Below are 17,277 nucleotides of genomic sequence, written 5' to 3' on the forward strand. Positions count from 1 at the left end.
GAATTTACCACAAAACCTTTCAAGACTCCTAAAAACTTGTTGAAACTTTAATACGAATTTTATATCGATGAATAAACAAATGTTTCGAGATGATAAATATTCTCGACGTTCATGGCAAAATTTATTAGCCGAATCTGTTCAACGATTGACATGAGTTCAAACAGAATTCTCCGATAAGCTCAGACTAAATTGTTCGTTCATTTCATCGTAGCAGATATTTATAATTTTGTTTATTAAACGATACGAAAAGACAAAAAGGTTTTCGATCCGACGAAAAGAAATATTTTTTTAAGGTGGCCGATAACTGGTTTTCTTCTTCTCCTAAAAATAAGTTCTCTCCCCTTGAAAATGAAGAAAAACTGAATATAACTATAACGGATCAACAATAAAGAACTCGAAAATGGAACAAAGGAATAATCGATACGGAAAATAAGATTCAAAAGTTGATTCAGGTACGAAACGAACTGAAAATACATATTTTGAGTTTGTTTGCCTCCCCTAAATTTGAATGGGACATAATTTCAGAGATCCTTTTCGGTATTTTATTGCATATTTTTTTTTATTCAGTTTATTAATATTGTAAACATGTAAATAGATTTGCATTGACCTGATCTAAGATAAAATCTAAGATAATTCTATCACTTCGAAATAACATTAAAAATTTACCACAGTTCTAGTCTGGTCGGGCAGGAATGTTCGTTATGATTTTAGGAATACGCGAAAATTAGTGACTTCATCGTGTCGCCTTTTGTCTATCCTTTTTCACATTTCTGCTCACAGACTCAGAATAAATAGGATTGGTAGATCACATAAAAAGGATTATGAAGGTCTCATTATCTATTTTCCATCACAGTCCATAACTCTGACGTCACTCGGACCCTGTCATTTTGCTCAAGAATAATTTATTTTATTCTTCATGTTATGTTTCCCTTATATTCATTTTTTTACATCCACTTTTTGAAATTCATGAAAGACCATCAAAAAATTATGACAAAATGTCATCAAAATATGACGAAAAGCAGACAGTGACACTTGATAGCGCAACTGCGATTCCGCAGCTTCGACGCTTCACTCGTTTGTTTCTATTGTTTTTTAAAATAAAATTAACGAAATGTACATTTTTCATACACTACAAGTAGGAAGTAATTGACATTTAGAAACTGTGGATTTTAACGTACTGAAAATCGGGTTTCAATTTTTGGCATTGATATCACGAAATTGCAGAGAAACATAATAGAACAGAGTGTTTTTGCAGCAGAAATAATTTCCAGTAGCAAAAATTCAAGCTCACGTGATTGTGAAATTGTTGGGACGTGCACTAATTATTCTACCAGATTACGTGGACATCACAAAATTTTGTAACCAGTCCCTTCACCCTGATTCACCAAAATAAAATACTTATCAATCCAATTAAAAATCTAATGACTATAATCGTGTAAAACGTAAGAACAAGCATAAAATTGTATATCACTTGTGGCATCGCTGAGACCATAGTGTTTGATACACTATGAAATTGGATTGCCTGCATGTGTTTGACTGCGAAATGCAAATTCGCACAAAACTGTCACTCAAGAGAAGTATAAAATAAAAAAATTACCTAATGAAATATATTTCTAGTAAAACGTAATGATTGACTGATTATATAATCGTCAAAACACGTTTGGATATTCGAACGACCCGCGCTCTAAGTTAATCACACTGTTTGATTCGAGCGTCTTCCGACTCGACGAGAAATGCAAAATTAGGGGAGAAGTATTCAACGAGATCAAGATTTCCGTCAAGCGTGACGCTAGTAAAAAAGAACTTTGAAAAATCGACATGATTTCAAAGTTTCCAAGTTCATCTTCGATAGGAAAAAAAGAAAAAAATTATTCAATTCACTTAAGCAAAACTCGCCGCAACGATTCTAAGGTTTCGGTATCACGATAAGCTACGAGACCTCCACGATTTGCGAAATCGGTGTCTTCGCCTGAGTAGCGGAGATGGAAATCTTCTGAATCCGTTGAGTTCGTGAATTTCGAATAATCGATGATTCCTCCGCCGAGCGACCTCAGCAAAGCTTGGGGAGCGCACGTGTCCCATCTAAAGGTCGTACTTTTTGATAATACATAAGCCTTGGCGTGTCCTATCGCTACACTCAAAATTTTGTAACCCGCCCCTGGTATTTCAACGGTCTGGAATCCATTTTCCACAAGTGTGGTCTTTACAGCAGGACATTCATTGCGTCCAAGCAACAAAACTTCACTCGGCTCGTCTGGCAAGATAAATGAATGTTTTCGTGTTCCATCTTCACTCACATATCCCCAATAACAATGTCCTTTCCATCTATTCCCAAAGAAAGTTTTTTAGACGAATGAATTACTTTTTCCATGACGAAAATCAAAGAAATCATAATTTCTTGAATCTCGAAGAAAATAATTTTAGTAATTAACAATTTATACTCACTGCGAATTCTCACAAGTGAAAAAAGGTTGATTCACAACGCCCACTACAGGCAAACCTGTAAGTTTAAGGTACGCCCCAATAAGTACAGTTACACAGCGCAAACCTCCTAAATGCAAACCAGTCACTGGATCAACGAGCTCTCCGCCAGTAATGTAATCCGCCGTGGAGTCTGAAAAACGATATGAGAGCTGCAGGGTTGTGAGAAAATTCAATAATCTTGAGGAACAGTATGCATTGTGTTAATGAGGAAAATTTTTGGTACAAAAAGCATGTATTTTCATAACAATAAAAATGATTTCTAGTTGGGAGTAAATTCATAGCCCTAAAAAAAAATAGTACAAAAACGACCGATCAGTCTTTTTTCGACCGTTTCCTGGTCGTACAATCCGCTAGGGAGTACTAGTAAAATTCAAACTCACCTATGGGATCAATCCAAATACCCAAATCTTCGATATCAATATCAAAATCCCAATTTCCAGCTGTTTCGACATCAATAGGAACCTCATCCAACAATATTTCTTTATGAATTTCTGATGCCAACAGCTGAGCTATTTCAACATCATCGTCAAGAACTTCTGCCAATAATTGTGTGGTTTCCGTGGACGTTGGACACACTTCAACAACTACGGTCTTCCCAAGAGTGTTGCTAAACACATTTGTCTCTTCACCTCTCACCATTTTAGCTAACTCTGGAAACTGTTATTCTCTGAATAATATACTTAATAATAATCAACATAAGCAAAACAGATTTTATTGTCTTTTCTTTCTTTTTTCTTCCCTCCATTCTTGATAAAATAAGTGCACAAAAATACCTATGTGGATTTGTGTTCTCCACTTGTATACTTTTCTCATGAGAGTATTTATAACTACTGCATTTGGTAGAAATGGAAAATAAGTGGAAGATGTGCGAATGAATGAAAAATTAAAAACAGGGTTCAAAACTTTGGTAATCTTCTAAATTCAACTTACCTCAATTCCAATGTCATGCCTTATTGTCTCCTGAATAAGAACATCTGCTAGTGTCTTAAAGTCTTGGAAAAAACGAGGATTTTTCTCATCACCATGTTTCTCCTGGACAAGCAATTTAAAGAGAGCATCTTTTTGTCGACAAGCCCTTGCTATGTTGGCAGCCTTTTCTGATACTTTTAACAAAACTTCCAGAAGCCGTCCACCGTTCTTCATTTTTGTGGCTTTAATGTAATGAACAACATGAAAATTTTATTCCTTCATTAAGACTATTTCTTATTTTACAGAGATCATTTAATTGTATATTATCGATTGTAAGTTTATATATACCAATAGTACTTTTTCCTGATCAATCACTTAACAATGATTCAGAAAATTCAATTTATCGAGTCATTTAATTATAACAGAACAAAATAAATTACAAATTGAGTTGAATGAACCAAACACTTGTTACTTATTGAATATAATGATTCCTGTAGAAGTGACTTAAGTCTATTAGCAGAGAATTTCAAACATTACACCCTCTTTTGTGGTGTCAGCCTTCAATATTCTTAGAATGAACTTTTTCTCTTCACATCCAAGGTCAGTGAAAGTCCGTTTGGTGGAAGCCAAATAATTTCTATTGCATAATGTATTCGAATAATCTCATCGATGTGCTAACTCATTGAACGAGAGAAAATTACGCTACATTTTGCCGAACGTACTTAAAAAATTATGGAAAACAAATGAGTTTCAAATTGAAAAAAATGAATCAAAATGCGAGCGAAATAGATGGATTCAATTCAACAGTTACTATAGCAAGACTATATAAATTAGAACAAAAAAATTTAGTAAGAGCCAATTTTTTACTTAGGTTTACCGTTGTAATAAGCGTTGAGTAATGAATTTTTGTTTTTCAACGGAAGATTTGAAATTTGAAAGGTTTCTTGCAGTTCAATCAATCAATGGAGTACTCTTCAATTGTTATTTTATTTTCTTCACTAACGATACGCAACCAAGTTTTGCATTTATATTTCGAAACACATATTATTGGATCAGCGAGTTCGACGACGTCAACGCATGAACTTGACAACTAACCACACCACATGGAGTAATTAAATAGAAAGAGGAAAGACTGATGACGCACTCTGCTGGCGGACATGGAGATTGGATATGATTTTTTACAACACTTTGAAGGTACATATCACACTGCAAATGCGCTGGCAAGAGATGCGTGAAAACTAAGAGGACAACATTTTTTTAATAAATTACAAAATATATATCGACAATGTTAAAATGATGAACTGCATTTTCGACTATTTTCATGTGCATATATAGTATTATCTTAATAAATTTGGCTGATTGCTTTTAAATTTCTGATTTTATTTAGTGTAAATCATTTGTTATAAGCCCTCGTTCGGTGACTATATAAAAGAAGATGAGATAATGGGTATTTCTGCAGTTTATTAGCGATTATTATTTTTTATTGAGAAAGGTAGGTCCCGAACGAAATGAACATTAGCTTTCTTGGTATATGTTTATATTCGTGAAGCATCGCTCTGTCTCTTTTTACAGAGTCCGAGCACGGACAAGTCCATAGGTAGGGCGGGAATGGTGGGGAGACCTCGCGCTTCGGCTCCGTAACAGGAACGGAGGGGAAAGCTCAGGCTTAACATGATACAGGCACCATAGTAGTAACAATCTGCAACAATTAACAGAAGAACAAATCAAAAATAAAAGAGAGGAAATGGATAACTTAATAGACAAAGTAGCTCCCCCCTCGGCACTTATTCCCCCCAATCTAAGGATAAGAAACAATGATAATATTGTGAAAGGGATCTGGCATCCATGCTCTTATAAAGAGCTTAAAGGCATAATAGAGAGTTTAAAACCGCGTTCAGCAGCTGGTAATGATCTCATAAGCAATGAAACAATCAAGGCTCTTCCGAGCAAAGTCGTAGAACGTCTTAAAATATTGTTTAACAAAATCATGTATAGCGGAATTGTGCCTCTGGAATGGAATAAATTTGACATTTGCTTAATTCCGAAACCCAAAGGGGGCTATAGACCAATAGCACTTGCATCTTGCCTTTTAAAAGTATTTGAAAGAATAATTAAGCCCAGGCTAGAATATTACCTGGAAACGGATCTAAAAATCCCAAACTCCCAGTACGGATTCAGGAAACAACGATCCTGCATGGAAAACATTAACATCTTATCCACAGACATAATAAACTCCTTCGCTAGGAAAGAAAACACAATTGCCCTGTTCCTTGATCTAGAAGGAGCATACGACAATATCCTTCCAAATATCTTGATCGACAACCTTAATAAATTGAGAATTCCGTCTTTCGTAGTAAGACTTATTGCAGCACTCACAACCCAAAGAGTAGCAAAATTTTACGCCAATGGATCAGACATAGCAACAAGAACACTTGATAGAGGCCTCCCTCAAGGATCGGTCCTTAGCCCCATCCTCTTCAATATATATCTTAGGAAAATAAATGAGCACATAGGCCCAGACTGCTCCTCACTACAATACGCAGATGACATCGTACTGTACTTAAGAGAAAAAAATATAGATGCAGGCTTGCAAAAAATAGAAAGAGGGACCGCAATACTATCTACCTGGCTAAGCGAAATAGGACTAAATATAAACCCTGCTAAAAGCAAGCTCATCATTTTCTCAAAACAAAAAACTAAAATAGATAATAGATTTATAACTTTAAACGGATGCAAAATTTCTAACAACCAAAGCGCCAATTTTCTAGGTGTCACCATGGACCAAAGACTAAATTGGAAAGCGTTTATCAGGGATACGAAAAATAAGGCACAAAAAGCGGTAAATATAATTAAAATCCTGGCAAAAAAATCATGGGGAGCGCACCCTTCCACACTTTTAACAATCTATAAAGGATTAATCAGAGCTAGACTAGAATGGGCTATATCGTGCTCTAGTTCAGCCTCGCCGAATTATTTCAATTCTATCAACACAGTACAATTTGCTGCACTACGCATCATCTTAGGATGCTTTCGATCAACCCCGACGAACACCTTATTAGATCTAGCGAAGGAAAAGTCCATGCGCTTCAGAGCCCAATTGTTAACCGCAAGGTATATAGCGAGAGCACAATCATTTCAGGGGCACCCAATAATTCCAAAACTCAAACTTCTGGAAACTTATGTGAAGCGAGGCAGAGTTCCTGCGGAGTGCCTCAGATTCACAATTTACAGGATATGGTCTAAACATAAGCAACACCTTGAAAGTATCAAGACATACGAAATTAGTCCGTGTTTTAGTATTCCTATAGTAGCCCAACTATCCCCAATCAATATAAATACCAGTATAGGTAATATAATTACCACCCAAAACAGCAACAAGCAGCTGAATAGTCTATTCGAAGCGAAGCTCATAGAAAAATATAATATAGACTTTAAAACTAACTGGACTCTGATCTTCACAGACGGATCCAAAACAAAAAATGCAGACTACGTCGGCGCTGCTTTCTTCATTCCAGAGACAGGGGCTCGGGCACTCTTCAGGTTGTCGAAATTAGCAACAATTTTCGAGGCAGAAGCGAGCGCTATCGCAGAAGCCCTGAAATTCATGAAAAATAGATTAAACAAGAAAAATATCTTAATTATAACAGACTCCTTAAGCGTAATCACAGCCCTAGATTACACAGGGATCAGTGCTAAATCGCACCCACTAATAGCAGAAATAAAATCCCTCACGTATCGTATCTCCCTAACAAACAGAAATGTAGAATTTCTGTGGTGCCCCTCTCACAAGGGAATTGAAGGGAATGAAGTAGTAGACGGCTTAGCCAAGGCGGCAATAGAAAAAGGTTCAGTTATAAACATTAACTTAACTCCGCGAACAATTGCCAAAGAACTGCAAAAAAAAATACTGGACGAAGAACAAATTAGTATGAAGGTTACATTTAGTAATAAAGGAACTCTCTATTACAAATACAGTAATCCCAACACGAATACTCCTTGGTGGAAGGATATGTCATTAGAACGTAAATCCATCACATTAATAAATAGACTAAGAACAGGGCACATAGGTGTAAATAATCACCTTTACAGGATAGGCCTTGTTGACTACAAGGAGTGTCCATGCGGACATCCAGAACAAAGTATAAACCATGTCTTCTGGGAATGCGAATTGAACAGAGAGCACTCGGACACACTCCTGGGGGAATTGATCAAACTAAATGTGCGACCTCCACTAGAAATCCGGAGTCTTTCCTTCTCTCAGTCCGAGAAAGTGCTAAAAGCTATTAAAAAGTTTGCAGAGAAAATAAAAGATAACACATACTTGACCTACTGAACACCTCCTTTCTTTACTAATTTGGGCTATACGTTACATAATTCGAATGTTAATCAATCAGATTTAAATATAGAGAGAGATTAGTTAACCTAAAAACTATTTATTAAAAAAAAAAATAATAATAATAAAAAACGAAACAAAAAAAAAAAAAAATAACCTATATAAATGAAAATGAGAAAATGAAATAAAACGAAAACTAAAACTAACAACAAGAAAAGGTCAAAGAAAACAAGATAAATACTCGAAATATAGTAAAGCAACACCAAACTTAATCACTAAACATCGAGATAAACAATCGGCACACAAGACACGTCAACAGAACTGAAACGCCATGTAATTGATAACGACAGGAAATGAGTACGTATCCACTACTGCCAGATTTGAGCCGAACAATGGCCGAAGCGGAGTCACTCCAGTGGCCAGGCTAGCCTCACGCCAAGCTCACGGTCGGGAGTCTAGCCAAAAAGTAGAAGAAGAAGAAGAAGAAGAAGAAGGCACCATAGTAGGGATAGCGGGTCAACCACGAAAACGAACCCGAGGCTCGAGGTTGGCTCGAGGCTTCGAGCTGCGAGCTCTTCGAACACTGTGAAGTGAAGCGACTAAACGTGGAAGAAAAGCTCACGCTTGAACTCCGAAGCGAGAATAATGAGGAGAGCCCTGAATTCTATGCGATCCGAGAGAGATAGTCTAGGTAGGCGCAGTTTACTCTGTCGGTACAGTCTACCACAAAAATTGGCCCGACAATACTGACAGCGAGAATCTAACCTCGAAGGTGCATACGTTTTCTGGCTTGTATAATTTGTAATCTGCTACTTCCATATTTGAGGTTCTCGCTGTCAGCTAATCTTTTTGGCAAACTGTACCGACAAGGCTTCGTGCCTGGTGATTTCGAAAGCGATTTAGAAATTGTAGAAAAGAAATCAGTGGAAAAATGAATTGGACGAAAAAAAATTGAATGAAAATGCCGTTAGAACATATTTATGAATGACTCCATTTTTATTGAAGCGATGGTTTATACCGACTACAGATAACTTTTAAGATCAATTTAGCAATAATGATTCAAAAATGACGAATGCTTATCTGATTGCTTTGTTTCAACGTCGGAAAAGTTTAAATTGTGAATTAAATGTTAAATTTATTACATAGGAATGGTTATTGCGCGAAAAAGCTACTACCAAGTGAGAGAAACCTGGCCTATCGATAAACTACTCTGTAGTTTTGTAGTTTATCGATGAAGTCCAAGTTATATGACCGGAAAGTTTAAAATCTGGAATTTTGCTGCGCATGCTCTTTCGATGTCACGAGAAGAAAAGACCCCTCTTCTCTCGCGTTTTCTCCTTCTCGAGAAAGTGTACGTATTCGAGGTTCGATAGAACTAGTCCGAAGCGAGAGGTGAACAGGTGACGACACCGTTTGTCACACTACACTCTCGTGATTTCATAATACGCCATTTTCTTTGTGTGAACTGTACAAGCAGAAGGATTTCACATCGTTGTGTTTCGTTAGAAAAACGAGGTAACGTACGCGCTCTTTTTTTTTCAATTCATGTATCGCAAACAAACGAAATCGTGAAATCGCGAAGCAGGGAACGAAAGAAAATCCGAACGTCGCTGAGCAAATTCTGAAGTTTGAATAACATGAATCGTGCAGCATCGTATTGTGTTGACAGGATATTTTTTCCGCATGCATCAGTCCTTTCAAAGGATATTATAACATATAACATTTAAGATTATTCAACGTACAAAAACGACTCGGATACCACCCCTTAAGAACCAATGGACACTTGTAAGATTCAGTGGCCTTTCTTTTTTAACTTTTTTCATACTACGTTCTAACTATCGTGTGTCATTTATCATTCTTATACACACTCTTGTGAACACACATTTCGAGAGAGCGGAAATAAGTGTCATTTCCATTCCTTTTTTTTGACGGGAGTGTACCTTGTTGCGTGTGTTTGTGTGCGTCATTTCGGGGGGAGTATGATTACGTTTTTGTTCGTGATGATTGACCATGATTCATTGGACGGGTGAATTGAAGGGGAAACTCGAGAAATAAATGCGCGATAGTGCTTGGTGTCAAATTGTTTTTTTCCTCTTTTCTTTCTCACGTATATAACCGGAGTAAATCTATGCGTTATTTTTTCTACACGAAGTGCACGAGTTCGTGAAATTTTCATGGGAATCTGTGCACTCGTCATTATATACAAGTGTTTTCCTTTTCTTTTTGTTCTTGCGCGCGTCTGTAAGTTCCAAAGATCAAACACGCCACTGCATACAGTTTATCCCTTCTACAATTTCTAATCGCCACAGCTATGACTCTACGTGTGCGTTCGCTCATATGTATTTATTTTTTATTACGCTTGTGTGGAAAGATGCATTCAGCGCCACAGCAGACAGGAGAAAATATATTTTTTTTTGCATTGTTTATCTCCACTTGAAACAAGCCTTATTAGTAGAGCGTATCGTGTTCTATGATATTTCATGCTCTCTGTTTTGCTGAGCTGTTGTTGTTATGGCAGGGTGTCAGTACGTCACCGGGCATTTGGACCCGGCATTGTTCTCGTATATATGTAGATATATCCGAACAATGCGGGGTCCAACTGCCCGGTGACGTACTGAGACCCTGCCGTTGTTATACATATGGCTAATCAAATTAACCGAGTTCAGATTCGTTATTAAGGATTTGTACATGATGTATAATCATTCCCAAAAATATCTTCAAAATATATTTTACATATAGCTGTGATGTTTACAAAGTGGATAAAAACTGTCCTGAGGTTGTCTTAACAAATTGTAATCAGAATTGAACTACAATCAATCGAGAATGTACACTGTTTTTTATGGTTTCCAATTATTCTTTAGTTATTCAAAATATCTTTAAAGAATTAACACTAGAAGACAATGGATAAATATGTTTGAGTACGAATTGCAAATATCCGAAAATTTTCAAATATTTTTGCTAAAATAATTATCATTTGCCTTAATTACATAAAAATAATGATAGAAAATTTGGAACAGGAAATAATAACTTTTGCTAATTGAGCCACAGAATCAACAAAGTACATGCTATGTCTACATTTTTGTTTTTACAGTTAAGATTGTAATATGGCATCGCGAAAGAAAGTTTTGCTGAAAGTCATCATCTTGGGGGATTCCGGTGTGGGAAAAACATCTCTAATGAACCAGTATGTCAACAAAAAGTTCAGCAATCAGTACAAGGCTACAATAGGTGCAGACTTTTTGACAAAAGAAGTTATGGTAGACGACAGGATAGTCACCATGCAGGTAAAAAAATTGCGATGAATCATTCTCATCATTTCTCAGTTTTTGAGGTTTTCCTGCTGTTTTTAATCATTTTTTTCTTTCTCCAATGCTGAATTATAAAAAAAAATTTTGGATTCAAACTTTCCCCTCTTTATTTCCATTCATCTCATCTTTCATTAATTTGCTTTACTTATTAACATGACATTGATAACGTTGGTATCAATGTTGAAAAATATTTTTCTCGTTTCTGTATATACTCATTCTGAGCTTCAACCTACAAGCCTGTTGTTCCTGCAAGACCCTTACAGATCGTTACTTTCAGCTGCTCTTTTCTGATACATTACCGTTACACATTCACGGACGATCCTATTCAGACTATAGAAAATCCAGCTGATACAGGCAGCTGCATTCTTATCAAGTTTCAGCTGGGTGAGGCCACAAACACTCAGAGACACTGTCGACTGCTCTGTTATTGATGTGCAAACTGGTGCATGGCGAAACGATCACCCATCCAAATATTTGAGGCTGCTCTTCCTTGAAGATTACCAAAGACATAGACTCATGGCCCACCCATTGCTGTCAGTAAATTCCTTCGATATTAACATGTTCATTAACTCTTGACTTTTGTAACAGATCTGGGACACAGCGGGCCAGGAAAGATTCCAGTCGCTTGGCGTTGCTTTTTACAGAGGAGCCGATTGCTGTGTCTTAGTATTCGATGTTGCAGCACCAAGCACTTTCAAATCTCTTGACTCGTGGAGAGACGAATTCTTAATTCAAGCATCGCCACGAGATCCTGACAATTTCCCATTCGTTGTGCTTGGTAACAAAGTTGATTTCGAGAACAGAGCTGTAAGTTTAAATAAAATCACTTTTTCTATCTTGGTCGCGTGGAATTAATCTGTACAGAAAATGATTGAATTTTAAATAATGAATTCAAAAAAGAAACGATTCGTCAGGTGGCCATAGTTGAATATTTTTTTAAACATTGTACTTTGACTAAACATGAACGCTGTAAATTGAACTTGAATTCGTCGCTAATGCATTATTTATCTAAATTCTTATCCAATTTCTCAGGTTTCCAGTAAAAGAGCACAGCAGTGGTGTCAATCGAAGAACAATATTCCATATTTCGAGACGAGCGCAAAGGAGGCAATAAACGTCGAGCAAGCTTTTCAGACGATAGCGAAGAACGCATTAGCTCAGGAAAGCGAAGTAAGTCAGAGGGACATTCCTTCAAACCTCTGTACATAGAGAAATTGGGTGTAATGCGTCTTATAAACTAAGCAACAATACGCAGTTTCCAATGACATGAAATCAATTCTAATGTTAATTTATCAAATGTTTTCTCAATATATGCAAGTCTTCATGACAGTTCTTGCATGAGATCAAAGTTCATGGCTTAAAGTTTTGAAAAATTTCGATATTTTTTTTTCTGAAAATGTTAAAAGAAAAGTTGAAATATTTCGTGCAATTTTCAAATTTGATAGTCAGAGTTCAGAAAAGCAAATTTCATAAAAAATATTTTACTAAGTTGAAGATATTCAGAAATGAGGAAAATTAGCAGTGGCGCATTAGTCTAATGTTTCATAGAAAAGAGTTTCAACAGCTTTAATAAAATGATAATAGAGAGTTAAAGAATTTATTGCTTCATAGGTATGAATGGATTTTTTTGGGTATGAATGAGTTCATAGGTTTGATTGGAGAAATTGGAAATTATATTTAGGCTTCGCGTGGTTTTAAAATGATTTCTCCTTTCAGTAAATTCTCACGGCTTTTTTTCAATCATAGGTGGAGCTCTACAATGAATTTCCAGATCAAATAAAACTGACCAACGATCAAAGAGACAACGGAAAATCAAACGATTCATGTGCGTGCTAGAAGCTAAGAAAACGAGATTTCTGGGCGAGTATAATGAAGAACAAAATCACAGAAAGAGGAAGAAAAATTCACGATGAAAAGAGTACACACGCGTGCGCGCACACACAAAACAACACACACACACACGCATACACCAAAATACACTTGAAAAAACAGGCAAAATACATGAGCAAAGCGTGGTGAGATTTAAAACTCCGTGAGAAAGAGGACAAAAAAAAGAAGCAGAGAATCATCACACATTCACGAAGGATGAATACTTGCGGTGAAAAATGGAAAAAAAGAAAAGATCAAACAGCTGAGAGCTGTTCGCGGAAACCGTGGCTCGAGCTGAAACATTTTTTCCAATTACCACCCACTCAATTTTTTTGTTGTTGAATAAACATGTGACCAGAGTTGTTCAAATAACAAAAATACGAAAGCAAATGAAAATCTATGCGACAATCCTCATCCCGAGAAAATCAGCGAGTTTGTTACGCTTAGTGGATTGAGGGTCGCGATAAAGTGAGAAACCGTTTAAAATAAAACACATAAATCAATAAATTGTAATTATGATTAGGCGCGAATGAATCTTCGAGCTACAACGGCATAAGGACAGACCATACGCATTAAATAATTAGCTCAATGTTGCTCTCATTAAATTTCATCGTTTCTCGAGATACTATCGATTTTTATTCGTCCCAGACGGAAAAAAAATACAATCTCGAGGGTACAGGGATTGAAAAACCGAGACATGAAAATTGAGCGAGATTAAACACGGCGATACAAAGCTGATCCATTCGTTTCTCGATCTTAATTTCGTCTCTCTACTTCTTCAAACTTTTTTCAATAGATTACGAAATAAGCTTTGAATAATTTTCTAATTACTACTTATTTATGACAGTTAACAGAATATTGGTTAAATCGGTTAATATTGCCCCGAAGGAGGAACGCATGAAATGTAATTAATAACATTCTCTTATGAATTGAATTTATTTAAAAAGAAAATCTGAAATCGTTACAATTTTTTGATGATTAATAAAGCAATATATACACCATTAACAAAGATCAGATTTGTATCGTTCGAATTCACAAAAAATGACCCTCTAAAATTGCGCTAGTTTAGTCGTACGCGTTGACCTAGAAAATCCGGCTAGTTCATTTAATGAAAATTGATAAATTGACCGTAAAATCAAGTTGTTTAATATAAGAAGAGATGGAGAATCCAAACGAGACTAATTTTCTTGGAAAATCATTGACGAAACATCTGAGGACTCATGGTTGCATAAAACGAAAATATTTTTCGGTAAAGTCTTTTAAAATGAATTAGAAAGGAAATACAGAAAATTAAAGGGTGACTGGAAACAAAATGAGAGAATAATAACTTTGAGGAATTACGAGAGTCTCATTCGAATCGTTAATCTTGTCAACTCGTTGATGATGTTTGCCCAGGAGCGAAGAAGCAAACACAAGTTATATTGGTCTATTTCACATATCGATGATTATTGCATTATTCGCGCTCCAATTTTTTGTACAATCCAATTAACCTACAAAAGTGAAAGGAAATGGTGGATTTAAAAATAAAGGGAAGAAAAAGATCTTCAGAAAGCAAAAATTTGGGAAAAAATTCTTCATGAATTCTCATTTGATCGCAACGTATAATCGAATTAAGATACATATTTTTGTACATATATTTCCTTGAGTGGAAAAATATGTGTATGAGGACAAAAATATGATTGCAATAAACCCAGAACGTTAATTTGCCTTACTGAACATTTCGAGGATTCAATATTTCGAGCAATCCAACTTTATCGATACGCGAAACGAGACAATTTTTTTCAATTTCCCTCGCATCATTCAATTCCCACGAAAAATCGTTGCGAGATGATTGAACGAACGAGAAAGAGAATGGATTTTGTTCAATTGAACTTGATAGTTCAGTGATATGTTACCGCGACTGAAAAAACTGCGGAAATGAAAGAGAGAGAGAGAGAGAGAGAGAGAGGAAGAACAACGTCGTGAGATCGATAAATAGATCGCTATCACGGGACGCTCATTAGCTCGTCATTCTTTACTACGTAAAATCGCCCGTTTCGAACATCGGCATTAACAACAAACAAAAATCGAAAAAGTCATTTTCCAGGGAGGAAAATCGACGAAGATAATTGAATACAAGAAATAAATGAAAAATTTAGAACGTGAAGTATCGCCTAAATTTGTACAAACGTGACAGCCGAAAAAAAACTATTCGAAATAAAACTGAAATAGTTTTGGCCACAATGGCCTGTCCTATTCCCTGAATCTTTTTTTCCAAGGATGTTGAATATCGTTGAGCTCTTAATACGTCTGTCACGTCGGTACGAATTTATGAATAAACATGTATATAAAAATAACGATAATCATCACGATTACGATTATAATGATTGATATAAATTTAATGATACACGTTAACGAGACAGATATTATAAATATTATTAATATTGTCATGATCATGATTGCTGCTGCTATAAAAAACAAAAAAAAACAAAAAAAAACAAATTAATATTGCTACTCCTAGATTTAATGAAAGAATAAGTACGTTTATTGCAAAAAAAAACAAGTAAAAAGAACAAAAATCGACTAAATGAGTCTGCATTATTCGTTTGAAACCGCTGTTCACAGTAAATTAAATCCGATCAGGAATTGACTAAACGAATATAAGAAAAAGCACTTTCTTTGAAATTTTATTTTTCGTCAACAATATCTTGACAAAATCGGCTGATTTTTGTCAAGAGGTCAAACTTTTCAATCTTATTTAACTCTCTTTTTCTTTTTTTACTGTGTACAGCTGCAATTCCCAATTATTTGTTAGCCCCTCATTAGAAAATAAAGTGTTAATCGTTCTTCGATTCGTAAATCACGAAAACCTCCTCAAGATTCTGGAATTGCATAAACTTGATCGAGAAGACAAAGATGTTGAAAAATTTCGTGAAAATAATCGCTACGATCATTTTTTTCAAACATAAACTCTACAATGGGCCGGAGAGTGAACTCAAACTTCGCTCCAGACTAAAACGCACTCCCTTGTCTAATGATACAGTTAAACTCGACACCATTTTCATTTTTCGATAGCGAATCCAATAGTCGCACTAGGCCAACCATGAAAACTCGACAAAGCGACAAAAAGTTTCATAAAAATCGATATGAAAGGAGATTCTTCGACCAATGACGAGCAATTTGTAGCAAGCCTCCCTCCAACGATTATCTATGAAATTAATTTTAAAAACACATCATAATCGATGAGAAAATGAATCCACTATTCTCGTATAAGATTTTAGAAGGTTTTATTAGCCATCAGAAGTGGAATTGGCTCTCCCAAGAGCCATATATCGGTTCTGTTCCGCGATGCTCTGACACGAATAAAAAGTATCGAAATATATAGGATTCGAATGAGATTTCAAAACGGGAGGTCAATATTTGTGGTTTGTGGGATTTTTCCTCGTTGTATCTAAAATAGGCTACAGCTATCCCACGCTGAATCGCAGCGAAACTCCGGAGTCGAGAAACGGAAAGAAAAAACAAAACAAAAGAAATCGCTATTCTCTCGATCATACGAACTTTTGACACGGTAGTCATTGGCCCGTGATGAAGCGAGTTCGATTGCTGAATGCGAGTAAAATCAGCAAAACGGACGTAAAATTCCGGGCACGACAGGAAATTACTGTTAAATGGATTCGACAAAGCGTGAAAGCGACGGTGAATAAATCTGCCAAATGGCGTGTGTCGCACATCGCACAGCTGTTTATGCACACTGATTTTCCGAAATAAAAAACCATTTGACCGGAAAAAACGAGCCGGAGTCATCGGATAAGTCGATTTGAAATGTGGACGTAGCTCGATTGAAAGACCGAACAAATTCACGGCGATTTTTTTCTCAAGCGACGAAACCATTGCTTCTAAATGAGCTCGTTGAATCACATCTGGGCGGCAACCCCCGCGCTCCCGAGCCCCTTATTTTCTTCAATTATCAGTATCGAAAGTGTCCGAGCGAAGACCTGCTTCGGGACCGGGTCATCGCTAATAAAGATAAACATTAAATCGCTTACGTTGCGTAAGAATCCCCGAGGCCGGTCTCGTGCGCGCCTATCGTCGCGCTATAATCGTTCCGATAGAACGCAAGCAAGGACTCAACGAACGTCAGGCACTTTTTCAATCGCTTATCCCCCGTTTTATTACATAAATGCTTTCCATAAGAGGACATTAGACTCAATGATTTCTGCTTTTTTTTAAGCTCATTTTCATATAAGATCGACGAATTTCGTGAGCAAAACGGGTCCATCGACGCGAAACTTTATTCGGACAACAAAGCCAAGCTTTTTATATTTTCCACTTTGAGGTCTCCGACCTCTTACAATTTACCGGTCCAGAAGACCCAATTTTCATCGATCTCAC

General features: G+C 36.3%; 3 protein-coding genes across 8 annotated transcripts; 2 read left to right on the plus strand and 1 right to left on the minus strand.

The window, feature by feature from the left end:
- Positions 1–540: 540 nt before the first annotated feature.
- Positions 541–6,971, minus strand: Ipp (inositol polyphosphate 1-phosphatase). Of its 5 annotated transcripts, none has more exons than XM_043411343.1 (7): positions 6,836–6,968; positions 5,528–5,583; positions 4,271–5,092; positions 3,415–3,635; positions 2,865–3,141; positions 2,446–2,614; positions 541–2,325 (listed from the first exon to the last, which is right to left on the minus strand). In XM_043411343.1, the coding sequence occupies exons 4-7, from the start codon at positions 3,625–3,627 to the stop codon at positions 1,878–1,880; spliced, it is 1,107 nt and encodes a 368-aa protein (XP_043267278.1). In that variant the 5' UTR covers positions 3,628–3,635; positions 4,271–5,092; positions 5,528–5,583; positions 6,836–6,968; the 3' UTR covers positions 541–1,877. The 5 variants fall into 5 exon arrangements, with proteins under 5 accessions (XP_043267278.1, XP_043267294.1, XP_043267285.1 ...); XM_043411359.1 differs by having other exon boundaries at positions 4,261–5,092; XM_043411350.1 differs by lacking the exon at positions 5,528–5,583.
- Positions 5,875–7,879, plus strand: LOC122406096 (uncharacterized). The gene has a single exon (XM_043411325.1). It carries the CDS (start codon positions 6,170–6,172, stop codon positions 7,724–7,726), a length of 1,557 nt encoding a protein of 518 aa, XP_043267260.1. The 5' UTR covers positions 5,875–6,169; the 3' UTR covers positions 7,727–7,879.
- Positions 7,880–9,088: 1,209 nt separating this feature from the next.
- On the plus strand, positions 9,089–15,728 carry Rab7 (RAS oncogene family member Rab7). Of its 2 annotated transcripts, none has more exons than XM_043418135.1 (5): positions 9,089–9,241; positions 10,818–11,010; positions 11,623–11,841; positions 12,067–12,204; positions 12,781–15,728. In XM_043418135.1, exons 2-5 carry the CDS (start codon positions 10,831–10,833, stop codon positions 12,868–12,870), a joined length of 627 nt encoding a protein of 208 aa, XP_043274070.1. In that variant the 5' UTR covers positions 9,089–9,241; positions 10,818–10,830; the 3' UTR covers positions 12,871–15,728. The 2 variants fall into 2 exon arrangements, with proteins under 2 accessions (XP_043274070.1, XP_043274077.1); XM_043418142.1 differs by lacking the exon at positions 9,089–9,241 and adding an exon at positions 9,950–9,967.
- The last annotated feature ends 1,549 nt before the right edge of the window (positions 15,729–17,277 follow it).

The sequence above is a fragment of the Venturia canescens genome, chromosome 1 (genome assembly GCF_019457755.1).
Source record: "Venturia canescens isolate UGA chromosome 1, ASM1945775v1, whole genome shotgun sequence".
NCBI lineage: Eukaryota > Metazoa > Arthropoda > Insecta > Hymenoptera > Ichneumonidae > Venturia > Venturia canescens.

Excerpts from the sequence above, each read along its gene's own strand:
- Ipp (XM_043411368.1), bottom strand. The coding sequence starts at position 3,627 with ATGAAGAACGGTGGACGGCTTCTGGAAGTTTTGTTAAAAGTATCAGAA. Across the intron at positions 3,142-3,414 it reads GGCATGACATTGGAATTGAG|TTTCCAGAGTTAGCTAAAAT; the intron begins GTAAGTTGAATT and ends AGAGAATAACAG. Across the intron at positions 2,326-2,445 it reads TTCACTTGTGAGAATTCGCA|ATGGAAAGGACATTGTTATT; the intron begins GTGAGTATAAAT and ends CTTTGGGAATAG.
- LOC122406096 (XM_043411325.1), top strand. The coding sequence starts at position 6,170 with ATGGACCAAAGACTAAATTGGAAAGCGTTTATCAGGGATACGAAAAAT.
- Rab7 (XM_043418135.1), top strand. The coding sequence starts at position 10,831 with ATGGCATCGCGAAAGAAAGTTTTGCTGAAAGTCATCATCTTGGGGGAT. Across the intron at positions 11,842-12,066 it reads TTGATTTCGAGAACAGAGCT|GTTTCCAGTAAAAGAGCACA; the intron begins GTAAGTTTAAAT and ends CCAATTTCTCAG. Across the intron at positions 12,205-12,780 it reads CATTAGCTCAGGAAAGCGAA|GTGGAGCTCTACAATGAATT; the intron begins GTAAGTCAGAGG and ends TTTCAATCATAG.